At 38.6% G+C, this 16215-nt stretch overlaps 1 protein-coding gene across 5 annotated transcripts in view; it reads left to right on the forward strand.

Moving 5' to 3' along the window:
- The window catches only part of ANK3 (ankyrin 3), a 707282-nt gene that overhangs the window by 439533 nt on the left and 251534 nt on the right, over positions 1–16215 (forward strand). For all 5 annotated transcript variants that reach the window (XM_025395913.1, XM_025395911.1, XM_025395909.1 and 2 more), the window contains 3 exons: positions 13220–13321; positions 13713–13811; positions 13987–14085. In XM_025395913.1, the coding sequence (XP_025251698.1) occupies positions 13220–13321; positions 13713–13811; positions 13987–14085 (300 nt within the window). The remainder of the gene's footprint in view (positions 1–13219; positions 13322–13712; positions 13812–13986; positions 14086–16215) is intronic.

A 16215-nucleotide genomic window follows, 5' to 3' on the forward strand; every position in this document is an offset into this window, starting at 1 on the left:
AAAAGAAAAGAAAAGGAAAAAAAAAAAGAAAGAAAGAAAAGAAAAGAAAAAAAAAAGAAAGTTTAGGACCCCAGTGGCTTTATGTTCTTTTGTTCAGCGCGCACCTTCTGCCAAAAAAAATGGAAAATACTTTAGGTGTTTTTGGGAAGGCTGTCATCTAGAACACTTACAGATTACAAACCAACGTTAACTACTGTTTCATTAAACCAGTGATTACTATCTTATTTTAACCCAATGGGGAAAAAAATTCCCTGAAATAAGCATGATTACACTTTTCCAAAGGACTAAATCTTCCTTATATTAACATTCCATTAGTGTGTATTAAGAAAGAAAAATAATTCTCCAGGGCTGCTGTATGTTTTGAATTGCCTAGCCCTGAGAATGCAGTGGATAAACTTGTTTTCCCCGCCACCCCCGCCAAAGCAACGTATTACTATTTCTCTTGTGCTTCTTTGTCTCAAGAGCTAACAAGAAACAGGTTCAAACACAGCAGAGGTTTCAAAAGAGTCTGGTAATGAATACACCTGCAAAACCTACTTATCAGAAATGGTTTCTCCATCTGTGGTTATTTTCCTGGCTTATTTATTTGAATCTTTAGATTTCAGAATAATCAAAGACAAATATTTTATTAATTTTAAGGATGGCCTGGCTCTTCCTGTTGTATAGCTTCACCAAAGTCATGACAAACTCATGCTGCCCTAAAATTTCCTAATGAAATAAAGTTGAATGATTCCTTTTAATTTTAAATTTGAAAAGTATCTTGAGCTGGGCACAGTGGCTTACATTTGTAATCCCAACACTTGGGAGGCCAAGATGGGAGGATTACTTGAGCCCAAAAGTCAAGAACAGCCTGGGTAACATGGCGAAACTCCATCTCTACTGAAAAATACAAAAATTAGTCGGGTGTAGTGGTGTGCACTGTAGACCTGGCTACTAGGGAGGTCGAAGTGGGAGGATTGCTTGATCCTGGGAGATGGAGGTTGCAGTGAGCTCCAGCCTGGGTGATAGAGAGAGACTGTCTGGCAAAAAAGAAAAAAAGAAAAGTATCTTGGATAAAGGGCTATACTTATTTTCATATCTTGGGTTAGGTACCTTGGCCACAAGAGAACTTTTATTAACACTGTTCCATCTTTGTTTATTTGGAAAATTAAACACTTACCATTAGCAGTGGAAGCATTTGCACATTGCATAATACCATGGAGCTTTTAGGGCAGGGGCGATCTTGCTTGTCATCCAGTCAAATCATCCTACCAGTTCCTTACATCATGTATAGCTTTCTGCCTAATACAGCATAATGACTTTGTGTCTGCAGCACAGTAAGGTACCTTGCAACTTCCGTAGTGTAAGGAAAATGAAAGTTATGAGTCAAAATAGTTTGAAGTCAAAATAGTTGGCCATAGCCTGGTACAAATCAAGACAAAGTGTTACTATATTGACCTCATATTATTAAGGCACAAAATCTCCTCTCCTGATCCCTATGATTTTATATCCTCTGAGAGAAAAGTGAAACTGGCTTTTTAAGATCTTACTTTATATTATCAGAAAATTTGAGACAAATGCAAATCCTGTTTTGCAGCTGAACACAATAAAGTTTACGTTGAGGGATATTAGAAATACCCACCCACCCACCAGCACCTGACATGCGTTTTCCCCCCATGGGAAAATTTTTTTTCTTCTCTGTATTTATTTCCATTGCTAATCAGTCTCCAAGAGAATTTTTAGGAGTCTGAATTCTGAGTGAGAAAAAAATACCCCCAGGGCCTGAATTCTAGATCCTCCTTTTGATGTAAACCAGATCATAGTAGACAGACTGGGTGAGGGTATGTTTTATCAGCATATGGCAAGGTAAATCTCTTGAAAACACTGCCTTTACAAAAACAAAAGCCTGCCAGCACTGTATTTTTTTAACTAGTCCCACTCCCCTCTATTTAAAGATAAAGATGGGAACGTTGTTTTGCCTTTCAGCATGAGAGTGGCCACTGTGCACAGACACCCCAGCAGGTTGGAAATGTGCACCAGCAGGGGCCTTTCTGGCACAGGTCCCAGTGTGAAGATGCTAACCATGCCTAACATGTGTTAGGGGACAGTGACCTCATTTTCAGGGATGAACTGAGGTTACTTCCAAGCAAAATCCACGCAAAGGCAGCCTTGTAGCAATCAGAGGGAATCCGTGGAGCTAGGCCCTTTTACTTCAGTTGGTTTTGATAGTGATGATTACTAATACAGGCCACCTTTAGAAATTTAGAAGCATTTTTTTAATTGGTTAAGTAACCACCGCCTTTTACTCCTCTTCTGGCTGATTTATGGATGAGAAGTGCTGGTTTATTTCTAATAACTGGATAGCAATTAAGTAAAAAAAAGAATAAAAGCTTAATAATCTGAGGTCTTTCCTAACTAAACTGGTTCAAGTTTTTTCAAGCTCTTGCCGTGGATAAGACACATAAAATTCCCCTTTGTTTAAGATCTCCACACCCAAAACACATACTTGAAAAGAATGCATTTGCTGACATAGACCAATCTCTTAAAAAGAGAAATACCAATCTCTTAAAGATCCAAGGTTTTTACTGACAGGCAGCAGATTATAACATGAATGTCACCATTGTTTTCGTTTGTGTAATTGGTTGCATTCTTTTGAAATTGGTGGGAAATTAGATCACTGTGCAAGATATCTATAAAAATATCAGTGCACAATATCTTACTCTAAAATAACTGGCAACTGAGTGGTCACAATCGCGATGGCCATGTCCCAGTGATTCAGCTCTAGTCTCATAGGAAAAAAAAAAATCCACCCTTTGGCTCCCCTCTCATGTGCTTGGGCAGAGCCACAGCTCTGTATCCCATATCAAAGTCTTAAACACAGAAGAATGGGCCTTTCAAGTCATTTGACTAATTTTTTTTGTTGGAAGTTATCTTATTCTAAATAAACACATTTTAGATTTTGAAAACTTCAAGTCCCCTTTCTGATGGAGAATAATTTTCAAACTCATGTTACTTTGTTCACTAAAAATTACTTCTCAGTGCCACCAAGTAAAGCCCCTCATCTTTAGTTTCTGGCTATAAAACTTTGCCTTTAAAAGCAGGAGGCATAAGGCTGGGCACTGTGGCTCACACCAACACTTTGGGAGGCTGAGACAGGCAGATCACTTGAGCCTAGGAGTTTGAGACTAGCCTGGGTGACATGCTGAAACCCATGTCTACAAAAAATACAAAAATTAGCCAGGTGTGGTGGTGTGTACCTAAAGTCCCAACTACTTGGAAGGCTGAGGTGGGAGGATCACCTGAGCTACAGCGAGCCATGATAGTGCCACTGCACTCCAGCCTGGGTGTGAGAGTGAGACCTTGTCTCCAAAAAAGAAAGGAGGGAGGGAGGGAGAAAGAGAGGAAGGGGGAGGGGAGAGAAGGGGAGGGGAGAAGAAGAAAGAGGGTTGCATAAGCCAGAAACTGTGGATTGCTTGAGCCCAGGAGCTTGAATACAGCCTGGGCAACAGAACAAGACCTCATCTCTTTAAAAAGAAAAAAAAAAAAAAAAAAGGGCAGGGCATAGATGAAAAAGGGTGGGGGGGGGGGTAATTATAAAAGTCAACAATTTAAAATCTGGCCTTGAGATCTTAATCTTGTGTGTGAAATTAAAAGCCTGTCAGTATACCTTCAGAATGCTTCTTATATCACACTTTCTTGTCCATTCCACAGCTAGCCCCCCAGGTCATCTTATCACATTGTCACATACAAACATATTTTCACAGTAACCTACTTCAGTGGCTTTCTCCTTTGGTGAAGGATAACTTAATGTGCCACCAAAGGAGATCGACTTGAGCTGCATTGATCAAAACGTCCCATCTCAGACCAATTGAATCTGAATCCCTTGGCTGTGGGGTGTGTGTGTGTGTGTGTGTGTGTGTGTGTGTGTTAGTTATTCCTGCCTGGGAGATCCTTGAGGCATGGGGGGGTTGACAACAAGGACCCACAGGTCTTATCTCCATTTCCTCCCACACTCAACTCTGATGTCAATTAATTGGGTCAATATATAGCTTTAATGATGTCTTTTCACTCTTCAAAACTCTTTATTTCCTCCCGGTATCTTTGTGGTGAAGTTAAATCAGATTTATCTGGTGTTCCAAACCTCTTCTGAACCTGTCCTTTCTGCCTACTCCCCTCTCCCAGGGGAATCCCCTTTGAGTAGAGATTGTCTATTCACCATTCCTCAGACCTCTCTGGCTCTTTATTTCTACCTACCTTTTCTTCCTTTTATTCTCACTGACCAAATACCCTGTTGAAATCCTGCCTCCTGCTACCCACTGTTTTCCCAGCTGTTTCCAGGATGCAGAATTGGCCCTTCCCAATGAGCTTCTCTGACTTTATCAACTTCCGTAGGTTCATCTACTATGAATTCAGGCTCCAGTGTGCACAGCTAGATTTTAACGTTATTGAAAGCTGCATCCTCAAGGTGGAGGACAAAGACCTACCTAAAAGAGATTATCGTCCATCTTTGTAGGATATGTGATCCTAAGCAGAACAGACCAAGTGCTGTAGGAGTCCAGAGCGAGAAGGGGTCATGCCTAGTGCTTATCAGGGAAAGTAGCAAATACAAAGGGATCTTTGAGCTGGACCCAGAAGTTAGTAGGTGAGTCTGTTGGCCAGGTGCGGGGAAGTGAGGAGTGTTGGTGAGCATTACTAGCAGAGCATTAGTACTATTACCAATGACCCAGGTGAGTTGCAGTGCCAGGAAATTTTAGGGGGCAGTTGAGGAATAAAAAGATATCTAGGTTGCTTTCAAGATTAGTGTTGATTCACGTTTTGTTTCAGGCTGGAAGTGTGTGTTTGGGACAGGTTTTAAAGGGCCTGTGAGCCTATGCCATAGAAGTGGATTTTATGGTTTAATAGCAACAACATTTGAACAAATGGGTATGGCATAAAACAGCAATATATGAAACAGATAAGGGTACACCTATTGGGGCGAAACTGAAGATAGGCACACAGAACTCTGCTCACTGAGCCCTACCCTTGATCTCAGTGTTTCTAAATTTTTGGGCTCCACGGAACTCAATTGGAAAACCCCTGGTGTTGAGGGAAGAGCCTGGGCTTGTTATCAAGCAGTCTTACGTTTCATTCCTTGCTGCTTACTTATTAGTTATGTGACCTTGCGCAAGCCATTTAATTTTTAAGAAAGTTAGGTTTCTGCTTCTGTAATGAGATTCCTGTTTTGATTGAATACTTAAGAAATAAATGATAATACATGTATAGTAAGACATAGTACATAATAATACTACATGTAAAATGCTTAGTGAGGTCCCAGGCATATAGTAGGCACTCATTTAATTGCAGCTATTTTCCTTGTCTTGACTTTCTTTGAACCCTCAGTGGCTCTTCATACACTGTTCAGTGCTTCTAGCCGATTCAATTAGTGCCAACTACAACCTCCTGGAGATTTTTTAAATGATCTAGGCATTATATAGCAAGGGCCTGAACTGGCCAGGGAGCAGGATGAATGAGGAAAAAGAAAGCTAGCATATTTTCAGCTGCAGGGAAAGCTAAGAAGTTAGGGAAACAATAAAAGTAAGTCTTTTGAAGTGCATCTTTGAACTAGCATTTTAAAGGTAAGAGGCCTGTAGAGATTTAAATATATATATATGTGTGAAAGCAAAAACTGTTTTACTTGGTTGTGTGAATACAGAGTACAGGACACAAAGCCTAGGATTTGCCCAAGGTGGATAGTCTAACAAGAGACCCCACATTAACCTGGGCCCCAAATGGTGAGCCCCCAATATAAGAATGGACAGGAAAGAAACCCACCATATAGAAGAGACAGGAAAAACACTCCCCTCTCCATTTGTCACCAGATGGAAGGGAAAAAAAATCTGTCCTGAGAATGTGTAACCATAAAGAATCCCTCATATCTATACCAATTTGAGATCTAAATTTATCCGTGTAGTCTTAACAAAAACAAAAACAAAAAACCTCAAGCCAAGCATTTATTTTTAAAGTAATCTTGAGTTGATAGTGCCTCTAGGCAACTGACAGAACCAATCTCAAATTTCTGTTTGGAATATGACAACAATAACCTAGGCATTAAAGAATTACCAAAGATTAGTTTCTAAGGAATATGAGATCACAAGCAACAGTCACAAGCCACAGAAATGTAAATTGGTGCAATCACTTTGAAATACAGTTAACTAGGAATTAACTAGCAAAGCTGAATAAGCACATACTGAGTGATCCAGCATTTATGATCCTAAGATTTAAAAAACTCTTGCCCTTATGTGCCCCAACTAGTGCCAGAATATTAGTGGCAGTATCTTTCGTAGTGAGTCCAAACTGGAAACAAGACAAACATCCATCAACTCTACAGTGGATAAATACATTGCACTATAATCACATAATGGACTCTTCTACGCTAGCAATTATAAATTACCCACATATTACATGTCAACATGATTGACTCTAAGAAACACAACATTAGACAAACAAAGACAGAATGATACATAATATATAATTTTACTTACATAGAGTACTAAGACTCTTGAGTACTCAGTACTAAGACTAAGTCAATTACATAATATTTAGCTTAGGGAGGGGTACATAAATGTTAAAACTATAAAGAAAGGCATGAGAGTAATTAACTAAAACAGAGGATGCCTTAGGAGAACCACTCAAGAAGGGACTCACTGGAAGTCTTCAAATCCACTTGTAAGTTGCATTCTTGAGTTGAATAGTGGGTACGTGGTTGTTCATCTTATGATTTTTCTTTAAACTGTTCATATATGTTTTATGTATTTTTAAATGTGTGATATGCATCATGATAAATACTTTTTTTAAAAAAGGAGAAAGAACTAAGAAAGTCCCTGAGACAGAATATTGAATCAGATGTGTACACATAACTTTCTGGAAGGGGATTTGAGGGAGAGAGTGAAGTAAAAAAGGTAATCAGAGAGTTACACCAAGATTGCATGCCTGGGTGGCTAGGATAATCTTGGGATGTTTAAATAAAAACAAGGAAATCTATTGTTCATATTTCTGTCATTAGCATCTGGTTATCTGGTTGCAGGCAGATGCATTATATATCTCAGCACACTTTTGTTGTTGCTGTTGTTGAGTGAGGGAATTGTGGGCCATGGAAATGTCTGGGGGTGAGGATGAGCACTATATGGATATGGAGTGCTGGGCTTAGAGAGAATGGTGAGAGCCATGGAAGTGATTAGGTCACCTAGAAAGAGCATATAGGAAGGAAAGAAATGTGAGTTTTGAACATTTTCAGTGATGGGTTGACACAGTGAGGCACTGAAGGAAGTGAACAAAGAGATGACAGAAGAAAAGCTCAAGACAAGATTTTCAAGAAAGAGAAGGTGATCGGTACTGTCAAATGGTTCAACATTATAAGAGGAGAAACTTAAAAGTCATGGAACTTGATGACTGGAAGGTCATTGGTGATTTTATACAGAGAGACAGTATTGATGAGTGAGAGAAACAGTATTGTCAGAAGTGCAAATATGAATTTGTATTAAGGATATAAGTCAGTGTGAACCTAAACCAATCTTTCAAAATGTTGGATATTTAAAGGAGAACTTATAAACATCTACTTATTGAGTACCGAGCTGTGTACTCACATTGTTAATTACTTTACCTGAATTATCTAATTGTATCCTAACAGTAGGTTATTTTATTCCCATTTGACAGCTGAGAAAACTGAGGTACATATATATTTTCAAAAACTTACCAAACACTAAGAGATAGAATAGCTGAAATATAGATTTGGGCTGTGTGATTCCAGTGCTTTGGTTCTTACCTCATCCACTGCACTGGGAAATAGAGGAGATCATCACTTGCAATGGGGTGCTGGGTAGAAAAGTGGAAGGAAACTTTTTTGTATTTTGGGCTTTCTTTTGTTTTCTATGTTGGTAGGCAGAAGGCAGGGCACCAGTAGAAAAAAGGAATTTGAAGTTTACAGGAAGGATCATCTGACCCTTCACATGGCTCCCAGGTAGCTGGGAAGATGGGGTAACAGGGAAAGATTAGAGAATTGGCACATCAAGTACAAAGAGGTTCCTGAGATTGCCCTCAGCCCCCAGAAAGGTTTAGAAGCAAAGGAGCAGAGCTATGTTATGTACTTACTGGGTCTCCAGTCTGCACTTTTTCAGGTGATCCACTGTTAGCCTGATCTTGAGTCTCATAATAAACTGAATGAGGAAATTCTGATCCATGGAAGATAACCTGAAAGTGCCTAAAATAGTTAATTCAATGGATAGATGGACAAATGGATGGACTGATGGAAAATGAATGAATGAATGAGCTAAGAATTCTCATTTGGAATAGACCAAACATGTAAACCCTTTCTTAGAATGCTGATTAACAGCCTAGACTCCAGAGCCAGACTGGGTTTGCATCCCTGCCATTCACAAGCTCTGTGTCCCTGGGAAAGTCATTCATCCTGCAGCTCAATTTTCTCATCTACGAAATGGAGCTAGTAATAGTACCTACTTGTGTTAGTTTGCTAGGGCTGACGTAGTAAACCACCACAAACCGGGTGGCTTAAAATAACCGAAATGTATTCTCTCACAGTTCTGGAGGCCAGAAGTCCAAAATTAAGGTATCAGTAGAATCACACTTCCTCTAGAGACGCTACGGGAGAATTCTTCCTTGCCTTTTCCCACTTCTGGTGGTCCTTGCCTTGAGGTAGCATTAACTCAAGTCTCTGCCTCTTTCTTCACTTGGCCATCATCTATCTTCTGTGTCCATGTGACTTCTCTTCTTATAAGGTCACCAGTCATTGGATTTTGGGCCCATTCTAATCCCGTATGACCTCTTCTTAACTAATAATATCTGCAAAGATTGTATTTCCAAATAGGGTCATGTTCTGAGGTTCGTAATGAACATCGGTTTTGGGGAGACACCATTCAACCCGCTCCATTACTTAATGGAACTGTTATAAGGATTACATAAATTAACATAAGGACTTATAAAATTAATACATATTAAGTGATGAATAATATAATTAAGTTAATATTAAGTGCTTGTAATCATGTCTAACTTATAGCCAAAGGTATGAAGTATTACCAGTGTTGGCACTCTGAAAATGCTTATTCTTTCCAATAACTGCTTTCTGTTGAATAATATCAATATTCCACTGCCAGTAAAGATGCTGAATTACTAGATTAATTCATAATAGTGCTTGACTCTATCCCTGAAGCTATTTCCTTGAAAAACATACATGATTCATATTCCTAGTAAAATGACTAAGTAGACAGGATATTAACTGGTAACAAAATCAGCTTCCATTTTCCAAATTCCTCAGATTTTGGTCACCCAGAGGAAAAAAAGTGTTGAACAACCTGTTCATATTCATTTTTGTGCAACTAATTCCTTAGGCATTGGCTTTGTCTGTGTGACTTTCCATGTGGCGGAGCCCAATTTGTCTTTGAACCTAATTTCCTCCATAGTAGTTTGTTGATGTTTTTGGATGCATCTTAGATACAGCATCAAAAGAGGCATTGTTTTGATACAAGATTATCAAAAGGTTAGAAAAACAAGCTATAGACTATGTTAAGGGTAAGTCCTAGTTATTCCATGAAATGATGGCAACGAGATACAACCCACTGATACTGAGTCTAGTACAAAATACTGTGTTTTTTACATGAAGGATATAAACAACAATGCCTAAGTATTATATACTCTATATGGAAAAAATTGGGGGGAAAATGGTTAAGAACCCAATATTTGCCCTGCCACTTATGCAAGGTTATTTTAGAGGAGAGAGAGTAAGAAGCTGTGAAATGAAAGCAAATAATTCATTATTTGTACCACATTTATTTTGTTCACCAGTGTGTATCCAGATATTGACACAATGACTAACACATAGTCGACATTCAACAAATATTTGAGGCAGGAAGATATGGCATATTGCTTGCTGGTGGCTAAGAGTAAAAGGAAGAACTTATTGGGGGCTTTATAATGTCACTTCCTAAGATGTAAATTTTCTTCAGGGCAGTCTTCATTCCCCTCTTCTTGCTTTTTCTCTCTTTTCCCCCTTTTTATTTGAAGTGGGTGGTTGTTATGGTTTTGGTGTGGTAAGCATGTTGGTATGTAACAGAGCCAAGGAAAGTGAAGAAAATTAATATCTGTTTTTGCTTGTACTTCCTAAAATTCTGAGGCAGTCAGTTAGCTATCTCAGAGAATTGTTTGATATCAGGATTGTTGAATAAAATAGATATAATGAAGGCGTCCACCAGAGAATTTGTTTCAGTAGAGCAGGAATTCTTAAATGCAAGTTCATGAGCAGGTGTAGCGCTCCTGAGCCACATGAAATTATGTGCAAATTGTGTATGCAGGTGTAGATTTGGCGTGTGTATGTGCAATTGTTGATGGAAGATAATTCATTCACCATCCTTTATTAGTCTCGGAAGAATCCAGATCCCAAATAGGTAGAGAACCACTGAATTCAAAGATTTGTTTTATACTGATTTTGTTTTGTTTTAGAGGTTTGGATGGGAAAATTCTGAGGAAACTTGAGAGGAAATTGGACAGTGTATGGAATTATTAAATCTTTCCAGATAAGGGATCAATTCAAAGGCTTTTCTTCTTGAATTCCAACACCTCTTTTTTAACTTCTTTAGCTGCTGTTGTTATGCACTCCACATTGGAGTTTGGGATGCTTAACTCACAGTTGTTATCTCTGGCAGTTGAAATATCCAGGCAGACTGATGTCATTTGTTCCCAGAACGGCATCAGAGCCCTTCTGGGCAAATTCACTGATAAGTCATTGAACAGGCACAAAGAAGATGATATTTTATGGTGCAATGAGCCATCCTTGCGTAGCTAATTTAGTTCTAACTGAACTTATAAACAAAAAACTAACCTCTAAATAGTGATCCTCTTTAAAAACTGCATTCTGTTTTTCTTTAAATCCCTGGAAACTTTGATTCGTCCTTTGTTTAACTTGAACCTTTATCTCTTATCATCTGCCTAAACCTCTGCTCTGATTAAATGATTTTCATGCTTATCTCAAATTCCAATTTTATGTTATTTTAAGTAATAGCTATGTGTGCTCTCAGACACCTGACTCGGTGACTTAGTTTATCTGGTATTCACCTTTGTATCTATCAGATTCTCAACTTAAACTGCTGCTGCTGCTGCTAATAAAGCCTCTTGTATTATTCCAGGCAATAATTTGATTAATAGTTATTTCCACCCAATTTACTTGTTTGTTGATTCGTTCATTCCCAAAACACTTATAGGCACTTGCTATATGCCAAGAATGCTTCCAGTTGCAGGGGAAACAGTAAGATGAAGATTACACATGGAGTCACATTGCCTTGTGCTGAGTCAAGGCTTGTGGCAACCCAAGCAGGCCAAAGAGTGAAGCCTCCTTAAGCATACAATCTTTATGTAAGTTGGGTTACTGTTTATTTAAAGCAGTGGTTCTCAATTAGGAAGACTTTGCCCCCCTCCCCCAAGGGACATTTGGCAATTCTGGAGACACTTTTAGTTATCAGAAATAGGGGATACCACTGGCACCTGGTCAGTAGAAAATGCTGGTAAACATTGGACAATGAACAGGACAGTCCCCTACAGCAAAGAATTATTCAGATCAAAATGTCAATACTGCTGAGGCTGAGAAGCCTCAATTTAGAGGCACAGTAGTGATTGAGAAAGGCTCACGACTGTAAAAGAGAAGGGGGCAGGTGACTCCAGAGGCAGTGGCCTCGCCTCTGAGGTTCTGAGCAAGTTGATTCTTAGTGAAATGACCCACACTGGAACCAAAGACCCTTCTGAGGGGTAGAATTTTCTTCTACTCAATTACATTTCCATGAAAGAATTAGCATTCCTGTCTTAAAGACTGGCATCTTGGCTGCTGTCCAGTTGCCTGCTCCTTAATCTGCCTCCTCTGCATATTCTGAAGGGGCTGATAATTTAGAGTGGAAGAAGGACAGGTATACCAAAATCTGTGATGTTGTGTGGTAAATACAAAGTGAGTTCAATGAAATTAATACTGGGAGCATTGAGAAACTAAACTCCACCTGAGGGGTCTGGGCAGGCTTCACGGATGAGGCGGCATTTGAACAAAGTGTTTGAAGGCAGTGTTTACCATATGGCTGATAGAAGACACTTTTCTCTTTTAAGCCATACCCTGCATGATTGCATTTATAACTGGTGACAAGATGTATCTGGCTGCTCTTTCAGGAAAACCTGCTTTTGTATTGTACTGTATTAAGCAATACTTCTTTACAGATTTTGCAGGCCCAGCTTTGCAGTGTCTTTCCCCTCACCATCTTTCTATCAAAGATTTCAATAGCAGGTGGTTTCAACTATGAAATTATAGATGTGAGAGTTTAGCAGTAGTTAAAAGCTGCAAGCTTTCAGTGAGTGAATTACACGTCTTGTTTTAAAATTTTATATATATTTCTTCCTTTCTGCTGCTGCTCCAACATATGGCTATGTACTGTAGGAAAATCCAGTAGAACATCATTGCCTGCAAATTTCTGTTAGACTATTAAGTACAACATAAAATGGGTTAAGCATGGTGGCTCATGCCTATAATCCCAACACTTTCGGAGGCCAAGGTGGGAGGATTGCCTGAGGCCAGGAGTTCAAGACCAGCCTGGGAACATAGCGAGACCCCTGTCTCTAAAAACTAAAAAAGTAGCCTGGCAAGGTGGCGCATGTCTATAGTCTCAGCTGCTCAGGAGGTTGAGGCCAAGGATCACTTGAGCCCAGGAGTTCGAGGCTGCAGTGAGCTGTGATTGCACCACTGCACTCCAGCCGGAGCAACAGAGTAAGACCCTGCCTCTAAGAAGAAGAAGAAGAATGCCATTTTGAATCTATTAATTGAAAAACTTGCTGTGGTAGATATGGATAAAAGGAATAGATGTTACGTTTCTGCTACAAGAAAATAGTGGGGTCTTCATAATGTAATTATCAATAACTTACAGAATTTCTCTTTTCCCTCTGGAAATTGTGTGTTGATTTAAGGTGCCTGTACATTACAGGAAATTTTCTCTGTCAATTCAGAATGAACTCTGACATCACACAAGGGATAACATTGTACTCTTGAAGCTAACTTCTAAAAAATGCGTCCTTTTCTTGGTTCTTTTTGCAAAGAACTTTTATTCATATTTTCATTGTTAGAAATAAGAGTTCAATTATTTTAGTTTGGACCTTAAGCTGGATAGTTTATAAACATGCATATTAGCTTCTTTTCTCATCAAAATGTTTTTCTTTTCCATTTTAGTCTGATGCCAATGCAAGTTACTTAAGAGCAGCTAGAGCTGGACACCTCGAAAAGGCCCTCGACTACATAAAAAATGGAGTTGACATCAACATTTGCAATCAGGTTAGTTGGAGTTATTATTGAATTTTTTACTTAAAATTCTAAAAATCCAGACTTCAAAGTCCTTAAAGACTTTATTTTTTTGCGAGTTCTTTTTTTTTCCATAGAATTTTATCAGCTTGTCATTGTCAAATTATTCCGTTAGAGGAACATTCAGAAATGTTGGCATATGTCCCTTAATAATTAATTTCTAAAATTTAGTAAACAGTGATAACAGAACAACACATCTGGTTTTCAAGTACTTTGATTCCTAATTCAAGATTCAAGTTCCCGCACTGCACACATACAAGTGGTCATCAGGTGGGACATTATAATAGCTCAGGAGTCCTTGGTAGACTGTTTACTGCTCTATTTTCAGCCTACTGAGTAAAGCTTTTCCTTTACTTTTAATCAGAATGGGTTGAACGCTCTCCATCTTGCTTCCAAAGAAGGCCATGTAGAAGTTGTTTCTGAGCTGCTACAGAGAGAAGCCAATGTGGACGCAGCTACAAAGGTCAGTATCATGTATCTAATGCTTTTTGTACCACTCACTATGTTCTGTGAGGATTCAGCCCTCAGTAAGAATGGGGGCACAACTCATAAGGTGTTTGTCAAATGTGTTCTTTTTGGGAAGAACAGAAAAATTCAAAAGGTCGATGAGTTGATAAATCTTGACTTTCATTTCACAGAAAGGAAACACAGCATTGCACATCGCATCTTTGGCTGGGCAAGCAGAGGTGGTAAAAGTCTTGGTTACAAATGGAGCCAATGTCAATGCACAATCTCAGGTAAGTCTACAATTCCATGCCATAGACATTGTGTTATCATTTACAAGCAATATTCTTTGGGTCAGGTGCCTGCTTAGTTCATATGTCCTCTAAGAACACAATATTTAAGAACTATATTTAAAAAGTTATATTATTGCACACTTTGGAAGGCAAAGGTGGGCAAATCACTTGAGGCCAGGAGTTTGAGACCAGCCTTGCCAACATGGTGAAACCCTGTCTCTACTAAAAACACAAAAAAATTAGCCTGGCATCATGGCACATGCCCGTAATCCCAGCTACTTGGGAGGCTGAGGCATGAGAGTCACTTGTACCCAGGAGGCAGAGGTTGCGGTGAGCCGAGATTGCATCACTGCACTCCAGCCTGGGTGACAGAGCAAGACTCTGTCTCAAAAAAAAAAAGTTAATTTATTGCAGATTATTTAAATTCATGTGTGTTTTCATTTGTTATATATATATATATATATGTGAGAGAGAGAGGTTTTTAAAGCGGTCTGTCTATAAAAGATACTAGTCATAGATACAGATGTTTAAAGGGTATCTGTAATGCAGGGTCTTACACTATTTTATGATGCTAGCTTAGGTTCGATCTTTTTAAAAACAAGCAGAAGGAGCTTTAAAAGTGCTCAAGTTTAAAAATTTTCAGATTCTTTGTGATGAACATAGGTTCGATAAATCTTTCATGGTCTTTCATGAATTTCTAAGAGGAACACCAATAGGTTATCATTTGACAGACTTCGAATCTAGAAGAATTAACGTTGCTTTATTTTGTTTAAAAATATAGGTCCTCATTATTCAAGTATTCATTATTTGAGTCTCCACAGACAGGTCATGTAGGAAAGTAAACATCATTGTAATTCAAAAATATTCACTAAGAACATGACCGCATTTAAAACTGGTTCCCACTCAAACATTCCTTCCAGTCGAATGCTGACTTCCATCCTTATTTGTCAGTGTCTCCCAGGGGTGTTAGATATTGAACAAATTGATTGCAGAACAAAACTGCAAGTTTTGACAAAGACACTAAGTTTCCTCAAGTCAAGGAAAGTGATTTGGAGAACTTCTGGGTGCACAGCTGAGCTGTGGGTACGCAGTACTCTGGCAGCATTAGGCTAGGAAGCATGTGAAAAGTTAGGATGACTTCCTGATAGCTGTTTCATGTAAGAATGATTTGAAAGTACATAGATTAAATGAAGACAAAAAGATAAGTGAGATCTCTGGATGGCAAATACTTCTCCCAAAAGACAGTCTTTTTTGCTTATGCTATGAAAATTAAAAAGTGAAGAATGTTGACATATATCATTTTGTTGGGAAAAATAACACTTGGTTTAGTCTTTGTTCATTCTGAGAACTTATACATGAATCCAGTTATAACTTACATTTTATTAAATCATATAAGCCTATTTTTATAATTTCCAGTTTTATCTTTTAAGAGTAAGTCTGAATCAAACTTTAAAAAGATTATTTACTATGGCCTTTTGCTCTCCATTTTAAATGCACTTGATTTTTCCAGTACTGATTATCTTTGGATATCGGGAGTCTCCTCTGTTTTATGGGTTCACAGAATTGTAGTGACTTCCTCCCCTGTTTACTACAGACATAGCAATGATAGCTCTGATGCCATCAAATGTCAGAGTGAAAGAAAAGAAACTGCACAGTGCTTGCAACTGCATGGTTCTTGTATATTTGCTCTAAATTCATTCTAGTTCCCTGTGGTTGGACCTTTGTTACATGATCTATGCCAATTATTCTGATTCCCTAGGAGAGTTCCCTTGGAGTAATAACGTTTTTCTAGAAAGGAATGGTGTAAAATTGAAGAGCAGCAAGTATGGTACTTTGAGAGAGATACAGACCAGCTTACTATAATAGAAGCATCATGCTTTTAAATGGATGCTTTTCAAAATACCCCAATAATATTTTACTGAATTATGGCTAGGTAGTTTTAAGCTCTGAGATAGTGGGAAAATTCTTTAATCCATTTTCATTTGTTTTATTATTTTCTCAAGGGAGGAAAAAATCGACCTCCTTCTTTCAAACATCACATCCATTATTGACTAACGCTTAGATTAGCCATAGTTTTGAACTGGCTTGGCAATGCTTGGGAGAAGCTGCAGTTGAAATAAAATCCTAATC

Source organism: Theropithecus gelada, chromosome 9, assembly GCF_003255815.1.
Source record: "Theropithecus gelada isolate Dixy chromosome 9, Tgel_1.0, whole genome shotgun sequence".
NCBI lineage: Eukaryota > Metazoa > Chordata > Mammalia > Primates > Cercopithecidae > Theropithecus > Theropithecus gelada.